Source organism: Taudactylus pleione, unplaced genomic scaffold (genome assembly GCF_031769625.1).
Source record: "Taudactylus pleione unplaced genomic scaffold, aTauple2 ptg000537l, whole genome shotgun sequence".
In the NCBI taxonomy this organism is placed as follows: domain Eukaryota; kingdom Metazoa; phylum Chordata; class Amphibia; order Anura; family Myobatrachidae; genus Taudactylus; species Taudactylus pleione.
This window is the reverse complement of record NW_028284939.1, coordinates 6,799,688-6,826,333: the sequence shown is the minus strand read 5'-3', so window position 1 is coordinate 6,826,333 and position 26,646 is coordinate 6,799,688. Positions and strand designations below refer to the sequence as shown.

The 26,646-nt window shown below is 46.6% G+C and overlaps 1 protein-coding gene across 1 annotated transcript in view; it reads left to right on the top strand.

Moving 5' to 3' along the window:
- The window catches only part of VPS35 (VPS35 retromer complex component), a 98,348-nt gene that overhangs the window by 42,194 nt on the left and 29,508 nt on the right, over window positions 1-26,646 (top strand). The window contains exons 8-12 of the mRNA XM_088451077.1: window positions 4,512-4,621; window positions 11,672-11,768; window positions 13,309-13,457; window positions 23,519-23,726; window positions 24,161-24,316. Of these exons, the coding sequence (XP_088307203.1) occupies window positions 4,512-4,621; window positions 11,672-11,768; window positions 13,309-13,457; window positions 23,519-23,726; window positions 24,161-24,316 (720 nt within the window). The remainder of the gene's footprint in view (window positions 1-4,511; window positions 4,622-11,671; window positions 11,769-13,308; window positions 13,458-23,518; window positions 23,727-24,160; window positions 24,317-26,646) is intronic.

Genomic DNA, 26,646 nt, shown 5'->3' with positions numbered 1-26,646 from the left:
AGATGGAATGAGTTTTTTCTGTCGGATAACTGTTCAAACGATGATGCTCTCTCCGGAGGCAAGTCGGTCCCTGTCCGGGTGGCTATGGCCATCTCGTCCAGGGTTTTCTTTGCTAGGGACAGTGTCTGGATCGAATCCTTTTCAGTGCAGTTGGACGTCTGTCGATTCCACCCTGTCAATTAACTTACTCTGGCATAACTCTTGTTTCCCGGTGAACCTGAAAAGGTTCAGTCCGACAGGGTCAGGACAGTGGCTTCCTTTTTAGCAACACTGTTCGTTGGGTGGCAATGACAGGTATGTCACATATTCGGACATAGTCCGAGGGTCTCCTCCCGACCATCTCGGCAGCGTTCATTTCAGGAGCTCTCCATTGGGAAGCGGGAGTCCTCAGCCGTCACGACGTGCATCCCGGGGACTAGTCTCTTCCCCAAGAGAGGTTTCATCTCCTGGTGAGCAGGGGGGGCCCCCCTGAGGTGACCCTCATGGCCTTCTGACTTTATCACACTATGGTGTTACAGTTCAGCTCTGGGGATTCTGAAGCAAACTTCAGCGACTCTTTGTCGGTGAAGTGGTCCTTCCACTTTGTGTACCTGTGTTCTCCGGTCTCCCTTCTTCCTCGAGGTCTTTGGAAGTGTTTTCAATCGAGACGGAGATGCTTTCCTGCTGGTGGCTCCTGATTGCCCCAGATGTCAGGGGTACTTGGATCTTCGGAGTCTCTACATCGATACTCCATCCCTGATGCTTCACTGCCCGGACCGGTTGTCTCAGGGTCCTTGGTTTTGCCTTGGACCTGGGTCGTTTGTCTTTGACTGTGTCCTTACAGTGGTCTTACGGCTTCCCTGGCTTTGTCATCGTTGGAATGATTAGAGCACATGGATCAGCTTTTGCTGGGACCTACTACAAACTGTGGCAGCCATAAATCTTATGGTATTGTACCTGTCGATACAATCCTCCGGTGTCCAGGATTTCCAGATATTCTGGCATTCCTTCCGGCTGGCTTGGGTTTTACACTTGGCCTGGTCTTCCTGACAGTGCGGATCTCTACACTGTCAGTATGGTTAAGATATGGAATTGCTTCACTCTGGTATCCAGTTCATCCTTTGGAGTGTTTTCTTGATTATGCCTCCATTTGTCCTCCCTAGGGACTCCTTGGGAGTAAGTAGTGGTTCTTCGTTACCTCCGGGGACAGTCAATGGAACCGCTGGTTGTGATAGCCATTACATGGTCTATTGCTTAGGCTCTATCTTTCTCTCAGGGTGTTTATATCAACCAGGAGAGTGTCTGAATTGGGAGCGTTCTCATGTGGCTCCCTCTTCTGGAGGGCATCATGTCAGGGTGGGAGTTGCTCTCTCCCTGTGTTTCTTCTTAGTGGTTTTCAGGTTCCATATTATTCTGGAACTTATGGTACGGCCATTCTGTCCCCAGTCCTCTCGGCTGGTGTGGCCCCATTGACTGTGGTCTGGCCTCTTTGGATTTATGTGATCCGTTCAGGTTCCTTACGGAAATCGGACTCCTTATTGGTGGTCTGAGATTTCTGGTTTTCACAGGAAAGGATGGCCGGCCTATAACCAAATGTTGGCTTGGATGGCCTCGTAGGTCTTCCTCAGGGGCCTACCCATGGGTAGGCCTTCCTGTTGTTGATGCTTGTTTTTTCTCGGGCCATGTGACCCTCTTGTGCGGCTCGCTGTGGCGCCTCGGCTGTTTTGCCTTACTAGGTGGCCATGTGGTCTTCTATCCACACCTTTTTAAGGTTCTAGGCATTGGTTTCCTTTGCCTCTCAGGATGCTTCCTTTTTGGCAACGGATTCTCCTCTCAGCACAGGAGCGTCCCCACCCTTGGTTGAACTGCTTTGGGACATCCCCAAGGTCAACCCTGTGGACCCCCTATGGACCCTGAAGTAGAAAACAAGAGATATGGTAAGAACTTACCTTTGTTATCTCTGTTTCTACGAAGTCCATAGGGTCCACAGGGCGCCCGCCCTGACGCACCTGGCTTCATATGGGCTGTGTGGCTGGTCACCGGTTTTCCGTCTCCCATTTCGGTGAGTATGGTTATTGAGTGTTCCAGTTTTCTCTCTCTTTTTCTCTCCTCCTCCGGCCTTTGGCTACTTACAAACTGAGGTGCCTCTGGCTTGGGGGTGGGGTTATAGGGAGAGTGGACCCAGTGCATCCTGGGAGCTAAAAGCTTTAACTGCGTGGTGCCCGGATTTGGTTCCCAACCTATACCCCAAGGTCAACCCTGTGGACCCTATGGACTTCGTAGAAACAGAGATAACAAAGGTAAGTTCTTACCATATCTCTTGTTTTTTTTTTTGTTTTTTTTTGTAAAGTCCCGGCAACCAATATAGGGACTGAGGGGGTGATGCAGCAGAGGATGCAGGAGTTATCTCAACCGCTAACATGTTAGCAGCAGCGATAGCTATAATATGGTCTGGTCACACCACCTGCATGCATTAATTGTCCGAGCTGCGTCCACGGACGCGGCACCGGATAATCTTCGCTCTCATCGGCCGGCCGAGTTTCCCACCCACGCCCGCAGTCTCACATCCTCAAAAGAGGCCAGGAAATCTGAGTCAGCCAACAGGATCTGGCCCTAAGATTGCAGAGCAGTAGTCGGATAACATACGTGAGAAATATCTGTCTAGCATTCACAATAAATCGAAGAGATAGAGATTTTGTACAGGGAAGACCAGTAAGACGGGATTTGCAGTAGCCACTGTGGAAAAATTATTAGTGCATGAATTTAAGGTTTTCGCAGCGAGTGTATTCAGGACTGTTATTTGATGCATGTAATGGGATTTGGAGACCAGTTTTAATTAGAGATGTGCAGGCTCGGATTAGTTCAGATTTTCCTGGCAACTTCGTATTTTTCCCGACAAAAATCCATGAAAGATGTTTGTCCATGAAAGATGAAGTTTTGCTGCTTTCTGAGACCCGATTTTTGGCGGGAAAAAAAACAAATTTGGCAGGAAAATTTTAACTAATCCGAGCCTGCACATCCCTAGTTTTAATGCGGTGGAACAAAGAACACTTCTTAGTCCAGAGCGCCTGAGTGGTGAGGCTTGTCCTCTTGTCCACTGAAATGGACTTCTGGTAAATATTAACTGTTGGTGGTGGAAAGATTATTTGATTTATTTAAAGATTAAATCCGAGTTGAAATAGCAGAAAGACATGGAGGGATGCGACCAACAGAGCTGGTGAGAGATCTGGAGAGAGGGTACTTACAATTGGCTCTCATCCACGTAGATGTATTCCCAGAGCCCAAATTAGCGCTTTCGTTTTCCAAGAGTAGTGAATCCAGATAGAGAAGAGCAGAGGACTTGGCACCGAACAGTGTTTTTCTCCAACTGATCAGAGTAAGCTGAGATGAGTTGGATTCATATTGGATGTCCAGGAGAAGACCCAAGGAATGCAGCATTTGACAAGCGAATGGTTGACCATGTCAAACGAAGTATATGCGATTAGTGGCCGTTATGATGTATTTGTGATCAAATTATTGACCACTTTTAGTCACTGCTGGCTTTTCGGAGTGTTGGGGAACAGAATTCTGACTGAAGAAGGCCAAAGAGGTCATGAGTGAAGGCAGACATCTGAAGAAGCTCTTTGAGAGACCATGATCATTGTCATTTAAGATGTATTATAGATTACGATTAGTTTTGCAAAATAGGAGTAATCATCGCTTGTGTGAATAAAGATGGATAGATCCCAGCAGATAGGAGAGGGTTGCGGCTGTTAGGCATGGCTGGCAGGGGCACAGGAGATGACGAGTGTGCGAGTTCTGAGTGCATCTGGTCATCTGGGCAGGAGAGTGGGAAAGGTAGAAGGTTGTGGAGATTTACTACTTCATTTGTCAGCTGGAATGAAGAGAAAAGGAGCCAGAGGATGCAGTTTGTTGCTTGAAGACCAGGATTTAATTTTGGATCTTGTCTTTGGAGTAGTTCTTGGGCGAAGGGGTTGACGATCTGGGAGTTGAGTAGCAATTTTAATGTATTAAAGAGATGTTTGGGGTTAGGAGTCTAGAGTTAGGAACAGAGATGAAACTGGAAGTATTTTGAGTGAGTCCTCAGAAGTATAAAACATTTGTCAGTGATCTGCTTTGTGTGAGGGTGTTTTTTTTGGAAGGCCGTCCCTTTTGTAACTTATCGGGGCCTGTTGATGCCATGTTCAACAAAATTGAACAGCGCAGCCCTGTGGGGGGGAAACAGCATTGTATAAAATGTTGAAGACCAACATGCAGAGCTAAAATAGAGGCCCATTCTAATAGTAGAGGACCAAGAAATGAAGTATAATGTACATAAGATGTAATAGATATGTAACCAACAAATGTCGTTCAGAACATACAATAGACATGATACGAGGGCACACGTGAATGTGGTGGGAGCCGGCTAGGATATAGAGGGCCCTGCTTGTTACAGTTTGGATGTTTCTTCTTGCAGTCACTTGGCGCTGTTTAGACCTGCCGCTAGGAGACGGGGCACCTTAGTGTGACCGTGTTTTACTTTGTTCTTCCAGGTTTTCCCGGATGAATTCCATCTCCAGACACTGAACCCTTTCCTTCGAGCGTGTGCTGAGCTCCACCAAAATGTCAATGTGAAAAACATAATTATTGCTTTAATTGACAGGTAAAGATGACTGTATCACTTGCGCCTATCGTCCTCTTTCTGGGATATTTATGTTGAATAGCCAATGACAATGTGCAGTAATTAAAGGCAACCAATCACCAAACTACTTTCTTCTTCAGGGTCCATAGGGGTCCACAGGGATTACTATGGGGTGTAGTTGGTAGGAGTCAGCCGTGTACCAAACAGTTAAAGCTTTAGCTCCCAGGATGCAATGTCCCCCTCCATATATACTCCAGCCAAAGGCAGACAGTTTTTTTGGTTGGTGCTGGCAGAAGAGTTGCACCTTTAGAACAGTGTGGCTGTGTTAGACCTCCCCAAGCTTTTATTTTATGTTTTAAAGTTTATACTTTTGTTTCTGAGCTAGTCGTGCTGAGTGTCCTAATGGACGCCTGCCTGACTGCTCCTACAACCCCAGCAGGGCTTGGCTAGCCGCTCCACTGGGAGACCCAGGGCTGCATCCAGATAACGGGGATATCGGGTACGGTGATTCCCTGCTTGCGGCCCAGCGTCTATTCACCGGCAGTGACGGGTCACCGCACATTTCCCTACCCGCGGAACACTGCGACCTGCGGGAGAAAGCGGGACCCGCAGGCTGTCTTAGCGGGGCGCTGCGCGGTGAGGCAGGGCGCTTTTTGCCCTCCGGAAGGAGGGCCGGGCGCAGCGCCCTGCTAAAACAGCCTAGCGGGAACACTAGGTGGATGCTTATGCTCATCCTGTTTAGAATGGGGCTCATACCTCTACCGCCTTTCAACAAGGTATGTTACAGGAGCACAGACCGTTAGCCACTAAAGTATCAAATAGGCCAGTGTTGGCTAACCTTGACACTCCAGCTGTTATGGAACTACATAACCCAGCATGCACTGCTACAGTTTTGCTATTAGGGCATGCTAAAACTGTGGCAGGGCATGCAGGGATATATAGTTCCACAACAGCTGGAGTGTCAAGGTTAGCCAACACTGATATAGGCGACCTGTATTATTTCAGTCTTTCAAATTCTGACACATCATCTGAGGAGGCAGTTGATGCACAGGGTTCTCATCCAGGGTCCCTATCGGGTGAGGAGGACCGTCATATGACAATGGATGTTCCTTTTCTAGTCAGGGCGGTTAAATCAATCCTGAATATAGAGAAGGAACCAGCCCCTAAGCCTAAAACCCCACAAAAGGTGGTTAAGGCTGAATTCCCTCAATCAGAACAGTTCACTGAGCGTATTGGGGAAGCTTGTCATACTCCTAGCAAACTGTTCCAGATTCCAAAAAGACTAGTGTCTTTTTACCCTCTCCCACCTGGTGAGTGTACTAATTTGGCATGTTTAGTTAGAAGCTCTACGTTACCTATACCATCTGCATCCTCCCTTAAGGACGCTACCGATAGGACAAGTTTCTAGTTTTCTAAGTATATTTATTCGTTTTCTGGAGCTATTACTTGGCCGGCCATAGCCGCAGCCTGAGTAGCTAAGGCTATTGAAAGATGAATGGATGTGCTGGAAGACAGCATGTTTTCAGACGCCACCAGGGAGCAACTGGCCTTTGTCTCCTATATCTGGGAAGCTGACGCTTATTTGGGATAAGCTGCTTTGGATACTGGCCTCCTTGCCTCTAAGGCAGTGGTTCTCAAACTCTGTCCTCAGGACCCCACACAGGTCACGTTTTCCAGTTCACCTAGCAGGTGCACTGGTGTATTCACTACTCACTGACACATTTTAAAAGGTCCACAGGTGTAGCTAATTATTTCACTTGATTCAGTGGTGGAGACATGGAAAACATGCACCGTTTGGGGTCCTGAGGACCCAGTTTGAGAACCTGTGCTCTAAGGCATCTGCGACCTTGGTAGTCGCCCGCAGAGTCCTTTGGCTATGTTCCTGGACTGCCGACACGGAATACAAGCAGGCCCTCGAATCCTTACCCTTCTCTGGAAATGGAAACAAGCTGTTTGGCACAGAGTTGGGCAAGATTGTGGATAATCTGGCAACCTCAATATCTGCTTTTTTGCTGTCAACAGCTGCCCCTAAGCCTAATATGCGGATCTTTCGTTCCCAAGGTAAAGGACAGCCCTTTCTAAGGCAGCCTGCGTTAAACAAGACCACAAAGTCTATATCTAAGCAACCATGGGCGGCCAGACGTCCAGCTCCTGAGTCTGGCGACAAACCCTCCACCTTATGGGGCGGGCCTCCTCCTGGGGGATTTCAGGGTGGGAGGCCGACTTCAGATTCATGGCATCAGACAACCACAGAGGTCTGGGTCAGAGAAGTGGTCTCTCATGGATATGCTCTCACCCTCTTGAGACATCCTCCCCAGCAATTTTTTTTGTACAAGTCTTCCATCATACCCTATCAAGGCCCAAGCCTTCCAGGTAGCCATTCACTCCCTGCTAAGCTCAGGTGTGGTAATACCTGTTCCTTTGGACCTTCGAGGAACTGGTTTTTATTTCACTCTCTTTTTGATTTAGAAGCGCAATGGTTCTCACCGGCCTATTCTGAATCTCAAATCCCTCAACAGGTTTATCCGAGTGCCCAAGTTCCGCATGGAAACTTTACGAACTATTGTTCCGGCGATGGAACCTGTGGATTTTATGGTTTCCCTGGATATTCAGGATGCGTATCTGCATGTGTCTATTACGCCATCCCACCGGCGATTCCTACGGTTTGCTGTTCTGCAGGGACATTACCAGTTTCAGGCACTGCCATTTGGTCTGTCAACGGTTCCTCGGGTCTTTACCAAGAAAATGGCAGTTATGACGGCCTACCTGAAGCATCAGGGAGTCAGAATCCTGCTGTACCTAGACGACCTCTTAATTTTGGCACAGTCACAGGCTGTTTTACAACACCACCTCCAACTGACCATTGCCTGCGTGCAAGCACACGGCTGGCTCATCAGTTGGAAAACGTCCTCCCCCTCTCCAACACAGAGGATGGTACATCTGGGTGCATTCCTGGATTCTCGGGTACAAAGGGTCTTTGCTGTTGGCAGACAAGATTTTGGTGCTGCAATTGTGGGTGAGCAAATTGCTCCGCAAGGTCCATGGTATCCACCTTCGATATGGTGCAGTACGCCCATTTCCACTCCAGGTCACTTCAACAACTGATTCTATGACCGTGGGACAGCCAGTATCATCTGATCCAGTCCTAGACAATCCTCCTTCCTCCGGAGGTGCGGCTTTGACTCTTATGGTAGCTGCAGACGTCTCATCTGGACAAGGGTCGCCCTTTATGGGTCCCAGATTGGGAGCTCCTCAATACGGATGCCAGTCATCGCTGCTGAGGCACGGTGACAGGTGATCATACCTTTCAGGGAAGATGGACAACCCAGGAAAGTCCAAATCCACTACGACAATGCAACCTCAGTTGCCTACCTCAACCATCAGGGAGGCACGCAAAGTCAGGCAGCCATGTGGGAAGTACAACACATTCTAATGTTGGGCCGAACGTTATCTCCCGCCAATCTTCTGCAGTATTCATCCCTGGAGTCAACTGGGAAGCGGACTTCCTAAGCTGTCAGGATGTGCACGCAGGAGAATGGGCTCTTCACCAAGATGTCTTTCAACTGGTGGACAAATAGGGCCTACCAGACGTAGACTTCATGGCCTCACGTCACAAACACAAGGTCCCCAGGTACAGGACCCCCTCAATAGCTTTCGTGGATGCTCTGGCAGTGCCATGGAATTTCAGTCTCGCATACAGGTTTCCTCCGATTTGCCTCCTCTCAAAGTTTCTCCGGAAATTCAAGCAGGAAGGTGGTACAGTGATTCTGATGGCTCCAGCCTGGCCCAGGCACCACTGGTTCACCGATTTTATGGAGTCTCTCCGTAGACGCTCCTTTTTCATTTCCTCTACGGCTGGTTCTGTCTGCAGTCGGACCTACCTTGACGGTCTTTGACAGCGTGGCTCTTGTGTTATCCCTCTTAAGAGCCAAAGGTTTCTCTAGGTCTGTGGTCAGGATGATGTGTGGGGCGAGGAAGCCTTCCTCATCCCGCATCTGTTACAGAGCTTAGCACTATTATTTTTATTAGCGCTCACCCAGAGGTTACGACCCTATAGTTTTTAGGGGGTTTTGGGTGCTTGCTTTTTATTTATTTTTTTATCTAGGACAGAGATGTCCTCAGTACCCGGATGGTTACCTTCCAAAAGTGGTATCACGGGTTATTCATTTGAATGAAGAGCATGTGGTTCTGGTTTGTCAGACCTTCATGTACGGTTTGCCGTGGCACTTCTGCTAGACAATTGTGTAGGGCGGCCACGTGGGTCTCTTTCTACACCATCCTTAAGGTTTTTTGCCTTTGATACTTTTGCCTCTCAGGTTGCTTCCTTTGGGCGCAGAATTCTCCTTCTGCTCAGGAGCGTTCCCACCCTTAGGGAAAACTGCTTTAGGACGTCCCCTTGGTAATACCTGTGGATCCCCTATGGACCCTGAAGAAGAAAATAAGAGTTGTGGTAAAACTTATCCTTGTTAACTCTTTCTTCGAAGTCCATAGGGTCCCCTGGGAGCCCACCCTGACGCACCTGGCTTCATTGGGTATTTTGCTCTCTGGTCACGGATTCCCTCCTCCTCTGTGAGTGTGTTTCTTGTGTATTTTGTCTTCCTTCTCCACTCTCCTACTCCTGCCTTGGGCTTGCTTACAAAACTGGCTGCCTGTGGCTGGGGGCGGAGTATATGTGGAGGAGGACCGGTGCATCCTGCATAAAGTTTTAACTGTTTGGTGCACAGCTGACTCCAACCAACTACACCCCATGGTATCCCTGTGGACCCTATGGACTTCGAAGAAATAGAGTTAACAAGGGTAAGTTTCACTATAACTCTTAATATAATAGCTATTGAATAACTTTAGGGTTAGGATACCTATCGGTGACCCTCCCCCTAAACTTAACCTTCACTCCCTGCAGCCTAACCATAACCCTCCCCCTAGTGCCTAACCCCAATACTTAATGTTTGGATGCCGGCGCCGGGATTCTGATTGGAATCAGGATTCCGGCGCCGACAGCCGTGATATAAACTACATCCCATGTGATCAATGTTGCCAAAGCCAATGTCCGCTTTGCAGAGAGTCGGAGGAGACTAACTTTTCCGAGTGGCTTCAGCCAGTTGATGTCTCCCTAATATTTAAAAATAAATAAATGATGGTTGTCCTCAGGAATTGTATGAGATTTATATGTATTGTGGTTAGACAAAGGTTTTCACAGACTGATCTAATGCTTGTTCAAAAAAATCCCTGAAGTGTACAGTGTTAGCGGCGTGCATGTGTCTTCTTTAATTTGATAACAGCATAAGTATATAAAAAAAGATGGTGATGACCCTATGGGCGGATCCCCCGTATCATTTCCCACGTGGAAAAGCTGACTTGCGTGGCACCCCGAGGCTTAATGTTCAGTGCCTCGGTGGTGACTGTTACACCCCCCTGTGTAGTTCCACAGTGGTGAAGGTTACACCCCCCTGTGTAGTTCCGCGCTGGTGAAGGTTACACCCCCCTGTGTAGTTCCGCGCTGGTGAAGGTTACACCCCCCTGTGTAGTTCCGCGCTGGTGAAGGTTACACCCCCCTGTGTAGTTCCGCGCTGGTGAAGGTTACACCCCCCTGTGTAGTTCCGCGCTGGTGAAGGTTACACCCCCCTGTGTAGTTCCGCGCTGGTGAAGGTTACACCCCCCTGTGTAGTTCCGCGCTGGTGAAGGTTACACCCCCCTGTGTAGTTCCGCGCTGGTGAAGGTTACACCCCCCTGTGTAGTTCCGCGCTGGTGAAGGTTACACCCCCCTGTGTAGTTCCGCGCTGGTGAAGGTTACAACCCCCTGTGTAGTTCCGCGCTGGTGAAGGTTACAACCCCCTGTGTAGTTCCGCGCTGGTGAAGGTTACACCCCCCTGTGTAGTTCCGCGCTGGTGAAGGTTACACCCCCCTGTGTAGTTCCGCGCTGGTGAAGGTTACACCCCCCTGTGTAGTTCCGCGCTGGTGAAGGTTACACCCCCCTGTGTAGTTCCGCGCTGGTGAAGGTTACACCCCCCTGTGTAGTTCCGCGCTGGTGAAGGTTACACCCCCCCTGTGTAGCTCCGCGCTGGTGAAGGTTACACCCCCCTGTGTAGCTCCGCGCTGGTGAAGGTTACACCCCCCCTGTGTAGCTCCGCGCTGGTGAAGGTTACACCCCCCCTGTGTAGCTCCGCGCTGGTGAAGGTTACACCCCCCCTGTGTAGCTCCGCGCTGGTGAAGGTTACACCCCCCCTGTGTAGCTCCGCGCTGGTGAAGGTTACACCCCCCCTGTGTAGCTCCGCGCTGGTGAAGGTTACACCCCCCCTGTGTAGCTCCGCGCTGGTGAAGGTTACACCCCCCCTGTGCAGCTCCGCGGTGGTGAAGGATACATCCCCCTGTGCACGTTTGCCCCACAGCACCGGACTATCAACAGTGGACAGTGCCCAACAGGTTTAAAGAGCCACCGTTACTTCAGCATGATGTAGTCATAATGTTGTCACTTTCTGCACCTGCAGAATATCGACACGTGAAATGTCGACATTCTGCACAGACCGGCTACATGAGGGGAGGCTAGGTTTAGGCATTAGTGGGAGGGTTAGGGGTACGGATTAGTAATACTGCTAGAAGTCATTAGGATTTCACTGTTGTACCCGGAAGACACCGATGGAGCCCATATAACCCTGTAAGACCACCAACATGTCTAATCGTGTTAACATTTCTTCGGTGTCGATATAGTTAATGTCAGAATGCTGCATGCCGACATGAACGTCCTCAAACTCTATCGCTTCCGCTGAAACACATTGGGGGTGAGATACTATTCCTGAGAATGCAGCTGATCTATCTAACTGGAACCAGACATCTCATGGAATTGCTGATTTTCTGTGAATGTTGCTTTGTGCCACAGTGAAGTTGCTAGTTCAACTTAAACAAAGGCGCCCTCCACTCCTTGCTGCTGGTGATGAATTGATGGGTTACCCAGTAGAGTCAGTGAAGGTTTCTGCTTGACTAATGTCTAGGACTTATTCACTTCAGCAATTGATCTGTGAGGCGCTGTACATTGTCCTTGTTCTCTTCTGTGATTGGTGCCTCTGTCCCTCACAGGTTGGCACTGTTCGCACATCGGGAAGATGGTCCTGGGATTCCCGCAGATATAAAACTCTTTGACATCTTCTCTCAGCAGGTGGCCACAGTCATACAGGTGAGAACGACTCCAGCGTCAAGTGATGGTCTGTAGAAGAGAAATGACTCGCCTAGCGTCATAGTGTGTGTGTGTTATTGCCATGACTTTGTCTAAACTAGGGATAGGCAACATGTGGCACTACAGGCTACTGTCGAACTACACATCCCAGCATGCTCTGCCACAGTTTTGCTGTTGGGACCTGCTGAAAGTGTGGCAGTGCATGCTGGGACGTACGGTTCCCCTAGCGGCTGGAGGGCCACACATTAACTACTCCTGGTCTAACTTTACCTTGAATTTCAGAACAGTAGCATATACTCAGGAACATGTTTAGAAGTTGCTCACTGCCAGTTGCCATATTCACGTGAAAGACCATTTCACATCCTACGTCACTAATGTCAACCCTTAATTTTGCTGTTCTGTTGGCAGATTATTTTACGTCATGGCACTTCTATGTATATGTAATGTGTTTTTATTGCTGCTCACTGCTGCAAGCTGCTGTATTAATGTCGGTTGGTGCCCACGCGTTTAGCAGTCTAGAATGGGTAAAAATGGAAACTTTAACTAGTTGCATGGGCCGCCGCCAAACACGGTCGCTAAGTTCAAAAGGCCACAGTGGTCCTAATGTTGGGTTTGCGACTATGTTAATCATCCATGTTCTAGCTGTTCCCTGTCGGTTTGTGCCATGTTATATCATACATTCTTGTGTTCCGGGACTTGGTAAATATGTTCTATTGTACATATTTCATTCCCGAAGGATGACTCTAATGCTGCGTATCCACTAGTAGACATGGAAACGACAGCACGGTTACGACATTGCAATCGTGCCGTCGTTTCCACGTCTAGTGATGTACCTAGATTGGACGTTCACTCATTCAGTCCAGGCACATCCATCAGCCCCCGCACATGCTGAACCTGACGAGATCGTCAGGTTGACCAGCATGTACGGGCGACTATAGATGTCGGAAGCATCGCTGGTCTTTTCCGACCAAAACATGCCCAATGCATGCACGATTTGCAAGCGACTGCACGTTAACGACGTCGTTATCGTGCGATCGCTTGGTAAAATCGCTAATGGATACCCCCCCTTTACTGTATAATGAGTATAAACCACGAAGAATTTCCCTGAACTCGTTTAAGTCTCACACACCCACTGGCAGATTTTAATTGGTTTTACTAGTCTTTTTACATAAAAATGGATCTGTCGCTAGAAACCATTGTTCCTAATGCTACCATCGTCATTAACAACCTCCAGCTGTTGGTTTTTCATTTTTAATTTGTGTGTGTGTGTGTGTGTGTGTATATGTATGTGTGTGTGAGTTCTACAATTCTTATTTATATTATCTCTTTTTTATTTTATTATTTTAATTGCATTTTTTTTTTATTTATATAATTTTTTTTTTTCTTTCATATCTTTTTAATTTATATTCTATATTTCTGTATCAAAGCATATCAAGACATGAAAAATAATGTATTCCTCCTGCCATCTATGCTTCGTGAGCGTCTGTCTCATTGTTAGTCTGACCTCCCCTTCTTGTCTGTCCCCTCCCGGTGCCCGCAGTCTCGGCAGGACATGCCCTCGGAAGACGTGGTGTCTTTGCAAGTGTCTCTCATTAACTTGGCGATGAAGTGCTATCCTGACCGGGTGGACTATGTTGATAAAGTGCTGGAGACGACTGTGGAAATCTTTAACAAGCTTAACCTTGAACAGTAAGTACATCTGAATAATAGACCCCGCAGATGAAAAGTGGCTGAAGGATTTAATTGAAAGAGAAGCGATTGTATTATGTGTTGTTATCCAGCGTGCGTGCTTGATGTTATGCAGAGAATACGTGCATTATTGGCGGTATCTGCCTTCAGCAGGACAATGTAGTATAGGCCGTATATGTGTGTGCGTGTTTGTTTTGTTTTACTGCAACTTTCCCTCTCTCTGTGCCCTTTGTTATGCTGGCCATACACGCTACAATTATCAGGGCGATCCGCCTGATATCGGCGGATCGCCCCGATAATTGTAGTGTGTGTGTGGGCGACCGAGGGTTAAATATTGCTCGGTCGGGCATGCAGGATTGTCCAGCATGCCTGTCCGATGCGATATTTACCCGGTAAACTGTCGGCCGCATCGGCAGTGTATGCCCAGCTGCGGCCAACAGACAGATATTTCCTGTGTTCCTTCCTACAGAAGGAACAGGGAAATGTCTCCTCCCCCGGGGGCGGAGCGCAGATGTTTGCCGAATACACTGGGAGAGAAAGCTCAGTGTATGCCGGCGACATCTGCGGCTGGCAGCCGGCCAGATGAAATGTCTGTCGGTCTGATAGACATTTTATCTGGCCGTGTATACATTGTCGGCGTGTGTTCTTATATTTTCCCTTTTACCTGGTGTGTTGAGCGTAAAACCGTTCATTCTATTTTGAAACTATTGTTTTACAGCCCCATTACATTAATTCGGGGTGCCAACGGTCAAAATACCGGAGCTGTGATCCCGCCAGCGTCGGGGATCCCTGCTTCAGTGTCTCGGCCACGGGCATCCCGAAGGGAAGTATTGAGGGTTAGGTTTAGAGTTAGGGATTAGGGTTACGCTCTAGGGGAGGGTTAGGGTTAGGCGCTAAGGGTGGAGGGTTAGGTTTAGGTACTAGGGGGTAGGTTAGGTTTAGACACTGGGGAGAGAGGGTTAGGTTTAGGGTTGCGGGGAGGAGGGAGGTAAGGTTTAGGCAGTAGGGTGGAGGTTAGGTTTAGGTACTAGGGGGTAGGTTAGGTTTAGACACCGGGGAGAGAGGGTTAGGTTTAGGGTTGCGGGGAGGAGGGAGGTAAGGTTTAGGCAGTAGGGTGGAGGTTAGGTTTAGGTACCTAGGAGGTAGGTTAGGTTTAGATACCGGGGAGGGAGGGTTAGGTTTAGGGTTCCTGGAGGAGGAGGTAAGGTTTAGGCAATAGGGTGGAGGCTAGGAGAGAGGGTTAGGTTTAGGGTTGCGAGGAGGAGGTGGTTAGGTTTAGGCAGTAGGGTGGAGTTGGGTTTAGGCACCGGGGAGGGTTAGGGGTAAGGGTTAGCGTTGGGGTACTTCCCTGGTAGTGTCTGGATTCTGTATGTCTGGATGCCGCTGTCTGGATTCTGACCGATGGCATCCCAACCGCCAGGAGCACATACCCACAACCCTATTAAGTCATGTGGCATTTAAGGGAGTTTTTTTTTTTTTTTTAAATGGACTTTCATCAGTTTCCTTATCTCTGCCCATCTGTCTGACTGTGAGCGGCCATTGTGTGGCGCGCCGGGTGTTTGTGTTGCGCTGTACGTAGTATAGTCACTCTATATCGGGTCAGGCTCAGTGTTTACGTCAGTAGAGTGTGATCCTTAGACATTTGCGGAAGAACCAACTTTATTTTATAGAGCGAGAGAGAGAACTCAAACAAAGGGTGTTCGCCTTTGAGCTCACAGATTTAAAACCATACCATGTAAAAAGGTCACCAGTGATAAAATTCTACTGGATAAAAGGGTGTTCAATAGGAATTGCTCAAATCTCAAACCATGTAATATTTCACTTTAAATATGTTTTTTTTTTTTTTTTTTAAAGTTAAGTAAATACTTTTATTTGTTTAGAATATTTTATTGGAATAAACCAAAGTGTCAGTAGGTCCACCATAATACCATTACATCGCAGTGGAAATCGTTCCCCCAGTGGAATTACAACCTCATCCCTCTAGTGGTAATAATTTGCTAGTAACACAACTTCCACCAATGAGTGTCCATGAGTCACCATATCTACACCTCCAAAACCCCCGACGCCAATAGACCTTTATGGGGTATTACCCCACCCCCCAGTGGCACTTGTCTCCCTCTCCCCCCCCATATGCCGAGCGCAGTGAGACTGATCATTGGCACCCCTATTGCAGCTGATCTGCCTAATTGTGCTTAGATGGGAACTGAAGTTACCCCACTTTGCACCTACTGGCTCCTCGTAATGCAACAAACAAGTGGGAAAAATAAAAACAAATGTAACAATTACTTCTCTTTTATTGCGTTGCCTTCTGTGAAATTCCGACCCGATACTTCACCCGTTTCCCGTTATACGTATTGCTTTCAGAACAGATCTCTGTATTTCTCGGTACAGAACTAATGCCATAAATTTGCTCTATTGCCAGAGATGACAAAGGAACTAGTTGCTTAGGTAACTATTTTAGAACGAGCTCTCATCTGTCTCTTGTACTGTGGTGCAAGAATGACTCAGTAGCTGCTGTGAACATTAAATACTTTAATGAATAAGCAGAATGCATAAAAGCACTGAGCGCGTGTCGGACATAATTGCGCTTTTTTTTTTATAGGTGCGCAAGAATTCATCGTGACTGTCACGTGTTTGTGTGAAGTGTATAAACCAGAGTCTCTGATGTATTATTTATTATTATCAGTTATTTATATATCGCACACATATTCCGCAGCGCTTTTACAGAGAATAGTTGGCCATTCACATCAGTCCCTGCCCCAGTGGAGCTTACACTCTATGTTCCCTATCACACGCACACACACATACACACTAGGGTTAATTCTTGTTTGGAGCCAATTAACCTACCAGTATATTTTTGGAATGTGGGAGGAAACCGGAGTACCCGGAGGAAACTCACGCAAGCACAGGGAGAATATACAAACTCCACACAGTTAGGGCCGTGGTGGGAATTGAACCCATGACCTCAGTGCTGTGAGGCAGTAATGCTAACCATTACACCGTCTGTGCTGCCCTGTATGCAGCCTTATAACCATTGTCCAATGAGACATGGAAGTAACAAAACCAGACCGCAAGACGTTATGTTGTACAGCAAAGTGCGAGCTGTTGGCATGTCCTCTTGGTTGGCAGTATTTGGGCACTGGCCGTGTAGGTGCTTTCATGTGTACATATAAATCAATGTAATTTCAAGCCAAAACTGGATCAGTATTGACCCTATTTGGGAGCACAGATGGGCCTGCTACTTCCCTATATTAGAACAGGGGCGTCCAAACTTCTGTTGTGGAGGAGTGTCGTATTAAGAAAATAACTTAGAATAATATTATCAGCAATGAGCCCTTACCTAGCTGCTGGGGGCAAATTCTAAGCAACATTCCCCGTCGCCCTTTCTGCTCTATCGCAGTTGCCATCGTGCATTTAGTGATCACAGTCAAACTAAAAAGTGAAAAACATAATTTACAGTGACTAAATAAAAGTGATATATCCAGCATAGACAGCTACTATGTTCATAAGTCCGATAGTTCAACCTTTTCCAAACCATAGCACAGTGAGCGAGATGCTAATATTGCCAACCTAAAACTCCTAATATGCCACACGTGCCAAGTTCTTATCACACACAGTGATTCCCCCAATTAGTAATATCTAAGAGGCCCCCTCTTTTATTTATTTATTATTTATTTATTAGCAGTTTCTTATATAGCGCAGCATATTCCGTTGCGCTTTACAATTGGAAACATTGATAGAACAAAACAGGGTAATAACAGACAGACATAGAGGTAAGAGGGCCCTGCTCGCAAGCTTACAATCTATAGGGAAACAGGTATTGATACACAAGGATAGGTGCTATATATATTGCAATTTGGTCTGGCCAGAATGCAGAGTTTCTTGGTGGGCTGCATGATCCAGTCACACAGGAATGTCGGCCAAATGTCAGGAGGATGTGAGAGAATTTTGCTCTTTTGCTTTCATGCCCGCCCCTCAAGCATGCCAGTCCAGGGGCCCTTCATATTGCTTACCATAGACGTCCTCCTGCTGACTGTCTGTCTCTAGTAACGCCTGCTACACACCAGTCACACCAACTCACCTGCAGATTTTGGAGGGGCAGAAGGCTTGGCAGCAGAGAGCTCCAGCCCTGCGGTGATGTTGCCTGGCTGAGCCGCACAGCGCCAGTCCTATACCACCTCCGGTCCAAGCTGTCAGGAGGTCTTCCGGATGGAGATAACAGGGATGGCTGCTTCAGGCCCTCAGGCTGTAGTTTGACCTTCCCTGCATGTTTAAACTCTCTGGTTACCAGTAAACTGTGCTCGAGTGATTTGTCACAAACCCTTGCAGTTAGTCGTCTTTTTTTTAATTATTTTTTATTTTACTTTTTATTAGAATTTTCACTGTAATAGATACAATACATTGTCCACAGCTTTAGCGTCCGACCATCGGGGCTTGCGACGAGACAATAAGGTTGGATCTCGGCAACCGCAAGCCCCAGGGAGCTTCCTGCTCTGATCGAGCAGGAAGCTCCCCACTGACATCACTGCTGATGTCAGTGCGGCCGCCCACAAAACGTTAAGGAACGCCTCCATTTGTGAAACCCCCCCCCCCCACCACGCCTACAAAACAGGGCGAGCTGTCGATCAACATCAACAGCCGCCCCTTTTGTAGTGAGCTCTGGAGCAAGAGAATTTCTCTCTCGCTCCAGAGCTTGCGTACGCACAGTGCGGGCGCTACGCTTGCGACCGGGTCTAAATGAGGTCCAGTATCCTTAGCTGCTGATGTGTCTCTGCAGAGCAGTAGCCTGTTTGCCCGTTAGTGGTGTTATATGACTTGTCGAGAGTCAGAATGTCCTTGTTGACGACCGATATGTTGACATACAATTAGGTCGACACCAGCACCGCTCGATGCATCAAACCTTCTAAAGAGGACAGGTAGAGAAGTCACCTATAGCAACCATCAGTTAAAATGTCACCATGTTCAGAATGTTGACCTATGGGCTGCGATTTAATCCAACGCGATACTGAACAACCCCGGGAGCCAGCGCCCGGAGCTATTCAGTTCACAGCGCTGTTCACGTTGTCGGGAAGCCGTTAAGTCGGAGAATGCTTGTTCTCGCAGCTTAACCTGGTTGTTTAGTCGTGACAACCGGCATTCTCCGACTAAAGTGCCGGCCGCGAGGCTGTTAGCGCCGCGCTAAGCCAGTAAACAGCCGTGCGGCTGGAACTTTTGTCGGATTTCGCCTCGCACCATCAGGAGGGTGCGAGAAGAAATCTTTTTTTTTTTTTTTTTAACCCTATGGCTGGGTACACATCTAAACGACTGGCAATTGTCCGATGTTCAGGGCGATTTGCCTTCACCCTGGACATCGCATGATTGCCGATACACACTTAAAAGATTTACTGAATGATCATTGTTCCATCCTTCATTACTATGTACAGCCTCACATGCGACATCGTGTGATTGGCCGTGCAGCACGGCCAATCACACGATATCGCGGGAGTGCGCCAATCCGGCATACACACTGCACGATATGCCCGATTTGACTTTCCGATTTGGCCAAATCAGGCCGATTATCGTTCAGGTGTGTACCCAGCCTTACAGCGCGGTCAATAAGATAAGTCCGTGAGCTTCCTCCCCGGGGATATTCAGCATCGCGGTGAATTGAATCGAGGCCCATGTTTTTTTTGCTTATTTAGCCAAACTCTAACCCTAAAAATCAACCCAAAAAGTTGACATTCTGGTATCAACACGTTAAGGGCCAAATTCAATTACCCGTGATAAAATGTTATTGTATCGCTCGGTAAGATCACTTAACGCGTGTATGCGTGCTCCCGTTTAACGTGTAATTCAATTGGAAAATTCTGGCATTCGCCTGGTAATTCTTGTTGGTAATGCGCACGTTAAAAGCGTGGGTAAAAATGGGGAAATCGGCCTGTACCCACAAAGAAATGCAAACTAGTATTGGTTAACCGTAAAGAAGTCTGTAAGTGGACAAAAGCAAAGTATTTGGGGGTCTTAAAATGTGTCAAATGACTGTTATATGCATTTTTATTTTAAACCGTGAAACTATGATAGAAAGACAGGCAAAGTAAATGCTCTAGATCAGGCCTGGCCGATCTGTGGCTCTCCAGCTGTTGTGAAACTGCAAGTCCCAGCATGCCTTGCAACAGTTTTAGCATTCCCTAATAGCAAAACTGTAGCAGGGCATGCTGGGACTTGTAGGTTTCATGACTGCTGGAGAGCCACAGCAGGCCAGGCCTGCTCTAGATATACTTGGGTGCATAAAGATACCTGTAAGTAGATCTTTGGGCCTGATTCAGAGCCGGACGCAATTAGTTCTCGCTCGTCCAAAAAATAGGGGTGGCTATTCAAATGAACCGTTCGCTCTTTGCGGTCTGTTCACGCCTCTAGGTCTGAACGAGCGAACAAAACTTGCGGTCGTTTTTTGGATAAATACGCCCCCTGGCCGCTCGCATCCTACGTCATGTCCGCTATTTATTAGATTAATCGAGTACATCGACCAGCGTATGAACTGCTCGCTATTCTTGTGCTTGGTTTTTGCTACCACAATCTTGCGAGCAGTTCTGACTATAAAATAACCCAGTGACGTGGTCAATGACGCTGCTGTTTTAATTATGCACACCCATAAACCGCCCGTTTTGACCTTTAAGCACGCCTGCGTTCGGATCTCCACTCCCCGTTTTCAAGCACCTTCCCCTGTTACCACCCACATACGCCTCCTCCTGTCACTCAAAATAGCAGGCATTCGCTATTTAGCGAACAAACGATTTTCGGCCGCACTGACTGGTTCGCGCATGCGTATTACGATCCGTACGCATGCGCAGTTGGGCAAACATCGCTCGGAACGAGCGTACTGCCTCTTACGAGCGGCTCTGAATCAGGCCCTTTGTGTCATTTTAAGCCACTTCTAGAAATGTGTTAAACACCTGTAACTCCCACCTGCAGGCTAAAAACGTCTGTCCCAATCATACAGCGCCCCCACATACCTGTCCCATTCATACAGCACCTCTTTATACCTGTCCTGTTCTGTTTCTCGGCCAATAACTGCTGTGTGGGCTGGTGCGTTGTCCTGATGGAGGATGAAACCATTTTTCAAAAACTATGAGCTCTTCTGATTCTTTTCCGCAAAGCTGCTACTACATTTCTGTAGTAGTGTTGACTCATCTTTTTTTTTTTTTTTTTCACATTTTTCATTTGTTTTTGATGTGCGCGGCCGTCCGGGATGTTCATCACCTTTGACATCCTCGCGACCGTCACTAAATCTTTTGTGCCACTCAAAAGCCCTGTGCACGTGACCTACAGTCAACCGTTTAAGCTTCGGTCAGCATACGGAAAGATTGGGCAGGCGTTAACTTACCTTTTTTTGGTTAATTAAAGAAAATACTTTTTGTTCTACTTTTGAACTAAGAATTTTTACGACGTACGTGAAAAACGCAACTTTTTCGAACGCTGTGTGACCGCAACCTATCTGTGCGAGAGGGGGTGACACTTGCTAGACCGTTTAGGGAAAGGCCAAGGTCAATGTTCCCCCACTGTCTTTTAACTCGCGCAGGATGGTTTATTTTTTTACAAGTACGGTCTCGTTATTTAGTAGCTACACCACGGTATGGCACTGATATGAACTTGTAGTGAGATGATGAAGAACATTTTATTTTACCATAAAACATTGGAACAATAACTGAATAGGTTATAATTAGGGATGTGCAGACTCGGATAGGTTCGAGTTTGCACGTTGAGTTCGGATTTTTCCCTCCAAAAAAACGGAACTCAGAGGCAAAACGTCATCTTACATGGACGAACATCATCATTCCTGGACTTCAACAAGATGGCTCCGGAGTCTCACAAGCTGCTGATGTCCCCTGTATTGGAGCACAGTCCTAGTGTGACATACAGGAGCCGCCGACGCATTTCGAGCTGTCTTTCTCAAGGCCTGAGAAAGAGCTGAGACAGCTAGACCGTGGCATTATTGATTTTCTGTTGAAAGCACAAGGTTTGAGGACCTTGGAAGATGATTTATTCTAAATATCTCAATTTTTTTAAGCCTACTGTTCTGTACAAGAATTGTACAGGTATCAGACTATTATACATTTTCTCTCTTCCCATATATAGATGAACCACATTTGAATCTATGATCAGCTACTAAATCGGGGGCGGGGAACCTATTTTCTGCCGAGGACCATTTAGATATATACATAACATTACTTGCGGGCCTGGTGTAGGCCACACACCCTCCATGTGATGTCACACAGGGGCGGGGCCACAATCACCAGTGATTACAGCAGTGACCGCAGCATCCTGAGGGAGCGGTAAGGGCAGCGGTGTGACCGTCTGAAGCGTCCTACGGAGGCTCCAGGCGGCACTGCTGCATAGATTCTGGCTGCAGTGTGCCATTCTAGCCAAATTAGGCTAGCAGAATAAAAGCTCAGAGGGCCAGACCAAATGATTCCGGGGGATGTAGTTTGGAATCAGACGGTCTAAATGCCGACCACCGGCTTTCAGACTTTCTAATCCCGGCGTGGTACTAATGACAGGCGCCTGTCATTAACCAGACGCCGGAAGACTGACGCTCGGCATACCGAACGAAGGTAAGCCGGGCGTGGGCAGCCACGCGCATGGGGAGGGGGGGGGGGGGTAGTTTATATCTCACGTATTTGATATCGCCCGTAGCATACTACCATCGTGTTCCTTTCATTTTAGCATTATTAGTATATTTGGGAGATCCTGTGTCGTCTACCCCAGGCAGCGGTTTCTGGGCTTATTAGTCCTGCCCATTTATTATTTTATAGCGTTCACTCTAGCACCCTGCACCAGTCGCAAACCCGTGCTGTCGCTCTTTGCTCTGGTGCTTCTAGCACACTCAGCGGATGCAACAAACTGCTGAGATCCAGACCAGAGTGTGCTAGAAGCACCAGAGCAGAGAGCAACGCCCCAGGCAGGAAAGAGGAACTGCACAGGGTGTGACAGGTGCAGGGTGCTAGAAGGAACACTATATTTAAAGTCTTTGCACATGGGTGTTCTGTAATTCTGTTATTCCTCCTTTTTTCTGTTTTGTGACAGGTGAATCCGAAGGTCACTCCGGGGTTCAGCAATCTCTATAGAGGGAGGGGTGGAATGTACAATATATTTTACCCTGTGCCAGCTCTATTCTCCACATTGCGTACATCACTGGTGTCTCTCCATAGAATTCTGAGCTCTTCATGTCTCTCTCTGTCTCTCCACCATTCACTGTCACAGCAGAGAGGGTTACGTTACACTCGTGTCTGTGCATAGCCTATATTTATGTTTCCACATCTCTCTATGTATTAATGGCGCACTCGCAGCTTCCCATCTCTGTACTTGCAGCAGACTGCATCTGTCATGTGATGAGGGGGGGGGATTGAGGTCAAAGTGCATAGACTGCCTCTGCAATTGAACGGTTAATCTTCATGCATGTTGCATTTGTGCTCATTTTTAGTGTATTGTAGAAGTGTTGATGCGTACTGTATATATTGAGTAAAGAGGGTTGTTGAACAGATTTATTCCGTATACCTAGATAAAACGTCGGGCATTGTGGCAATCCACGTCTGAGTGAGTTACTCTGCAGTGGTGAAACGAGTCTGAATGTACTTAGAACTAATACTACTCTATGATCAGATATTATGGTGGTGGGAAATGTATAATCTTTAATTAGAATTTTTTGTCTCTGTACTTTTTTTCAGGTTTGTTAGTCATTTATGATACAGCATTTTTAATAACACCACGGCTTCTTAAACTGTTTATATTGTCAGTTTCTAACCTTAAGACGTTGCTCTTTCTAATTGTCTGTAGCATTTTGTACATGATTTTATAGCGTTACTTTGCTTTTATAGTCTCCGTGAGACCTTATTAAATGTCAAGCTCTAGTTTTAACAAACCTCATGGGGAGACTTTTTTTTCTTACTGCTAGAGGATTACAAACTTATATTACAGATCTCTTGTATTACAAATGACATCGCAGCTGCTCTCGACGGGTTAGAAAATACGGAGTATAAGCCGGGGGGCCGCAAGCAATCTGTAACGCAACCTGTGTCTTTCAGCATTGCCACGAGCAGCGCCGTCTCCAAGGAGCTGACCAGGCTGCTGAAGATCCCGGTGGATACTTACAACAACATCCTGACTGTGCTGAAACTCAAACACTTCCACCCGCTCTTCGAATATTTCGACTACGAGTCCAGGAAAAGTATGAGCTGCTACGTGCTGAACAGCGGCTTAAATTACAACACGGAGGTTGGCTCCCAGGAACAGGTGATGTCTGCCCGGCCAACCATCCACCCACTTTTATACGTTTCGTAGTCTCAAGTTTTCCAAAACTTTTTCTGTATATTTTAACTGTTTGTGTGTGTACGTAATGCAAAAATAAGTTATTATAAGTTATAAAAACCTTCTCCCGACTTCCCAAGCTGAACACGGAGCCAGCATATCCCACGTCGGGGTCCGAGGCCGTTGGCTCCGCCAATAGAGGGTCACAAATGCATGGGTCTCCTTTTTATATGTACACGGCGAGTACATACACACTCCACACAGTTCGGGTCGTGGTGAGAATCGAACCAAAGACCTCAGTGCTGCGATGCAGTAATGCTATCCATTACACCAACCGTGCTGCCCTACACATAGAAATGAACTTGCATCTCCTGAATATCTTCAATGGGAAGTGTTCATCCTTGTCTGCATATTCACAGGTGGACGCCATCATGAATTTGGTATCGACCCTCATCCAGGACCAGCCTGACCAACCCGCAGAAGATCCTGACCCAGAAGACTTTGCAGATGAGCAGGCACTCGTTGGGCGGTTCATTCACCTTTTGCGGTCGGATGACCCCGATCAGCAGTACTTGGTAAATTCTCTCTTTACTAATTCAGCGTTCTGGTTCACAGATATGGTCGTATTGTTTTAAACCCTGCCCAGGGGTTTCATAATGGTAGTGACCATTATTCTAAAGTATTATTGTTTGTTAGGTCTGTGGTTTTCTTGATACTAGAGCGCTGTCCCAAGAGATGCTTTACTCAAAGATAACTGCCTGTCTAACCAAAGCAGGCGTGCTATCAGTTTAGTCATCATATGGCCACTGGGGGCGCTGTAACATTGAAGCATTTACAGAATGTGACCAGGAGGAGAAACCAATGAATCCTGTATTATTTAGTCTGATTCTTCATAGACAAGGTTCAGCCTGTAATGCGTTAATGGTGATCTTGATATGATAAATACATAAATATTTGATTGAAGAAATCTTATTTCTGTAAAGGTAATCCCTTAATATTAGAGAAAGGAACAGAATGTTGCATATACCTAGTTTTACATAGAGGTGTATGACACCGCAATCTTACCTCCATCTATGTGATAGAAGTCTGAAGACTCTTCTGTGCATTTTGTTTGACCCTTCCTCCTTTCTACCATTCCGCTCCTTACTTACCGTGACACTGTAATACTCTGCGCTGCTGTGATCATTCATATAATCTGGTTATTGGTTGTTTTGTCTCCACTTACTACAAAACTGAGGACATTGAGACAATCGGGAGAAGTTGTATTATTTATCAGTACTAACTTGATGTCCAGTAGATGGACTTCTGTGGTGACCCGAGGGCTTGTTTGGGTGGGAGCCGGGCCCGAGGGCTTGTTTGGGTGGGGGGCTTGTAATGCATATGAGTTATGGGAAGAGATGACTCCGGAGAAACAATCCGTATGAAGTACAGTGCAAGTATACCTTTACTGGGTATGTTTGTACCAAGGAAAAACAAGTATGTGATGAGAGGGCTAGGAGGAGCAAATAACTAGTGAGGAACATTAAGTAAGGGGACGAGAAGTAACGGTGGTATGGAAAATAGTCAGAATATACACAGTAAAATGGGACTGGAAGGAGAGACTATACCAGTGTTGGCTAACCTTGACACTCCAGCTGTTATGGAACTACATAACCCAGCATGCACTGCTACAGTTTTGCTATTAGGGCATGCTAAAACTGTGGCAGGGCATGCTGGGATATATAGTTCCACAACAGCTGGAGTGACAAGGTTAGCCAACACTGGACTATACAGTTACTAGGAGTTGAAAAGGAGATATGTATAAACTGATATAAAAATAAATGACCTGAAACATAATAATAATATGTAACAATAAAAATCCAAACAAGAATACCGGTATTGTTAGGTTGGGGAGGGTGGATATGGGTGAGTATGTTGGTGGACAAATAGGGTTGATGCACTGGATATAAGGAATATAATGGACCAATGGAGTTGGGCGAAGTAAAAGAGTTGTTTAAGTAATGGGGATTTTAGATTGTATGGGGTGCAGTGAGTGTAATTAGGTATGGGTTAGAGTGAGGTTATATGTGTGTGTTGAATAATGCACAAGTGGGTAAGGAAGTGAGAGTGGTAATGATAAATGTTGATGGCCGATAATGATTGTAATAGAAGATAGATGAGAGATGATGATACAGTGATAAAAGGGAGATAAGAAATAATATATGGATAAATACACCCAAAAATAGCAAAGATACAAAAAAAACAGGTGGACAATGAAATGTCAAAAAAGTATTAATATATAAAACTGAATATATATAATAGATTGATCTGTTTCAGCAGTATTCCTTGAGGGGCTGAAACGCATTTCGCCACTGGGCAGTAGTTTTTTTTTTTTTTTTTTTTTTGCTAGAAACTTTAAATATTAAAAAATGTATAAAGTCCAAATTGCTGAACGTGGATGTGATAGGTTGATGTACATAAGAGGATGTACAAGTCCATACTGATGCACAAAGTGCTCCCATGATCAACACACTATGCTGTAGGTTTATGGGTCTCCTCACCGCTGTAGCTTCTTAGCTAGTTGGGGATGATCGCTGCTCCTCTGTTACATGCGCAAATTGCAAAATTCAACATATACTAGCTGATTTACTCTGATTGATTCAATGAGTGGAGTCTAGCTGTGACCACAAACGTGATTGAGCTCGTTACAACTGCTTTTTCTACCAGTTATGTAACATGGATGCACTCGTCTTTATTTTTCATTTTGTTTAAGCAATATAAATGCACAGCCAGTTTAGCATACATTCCTCATCCTACAGTCTGTTGTTACCATTGCTTAAAGATTATAGCTGGCAGAATGCACGTAGTACTTGTAAGACTATTGTACACCGTTGTACCGATTTTACATTTAAAAGTTTGAAACTAG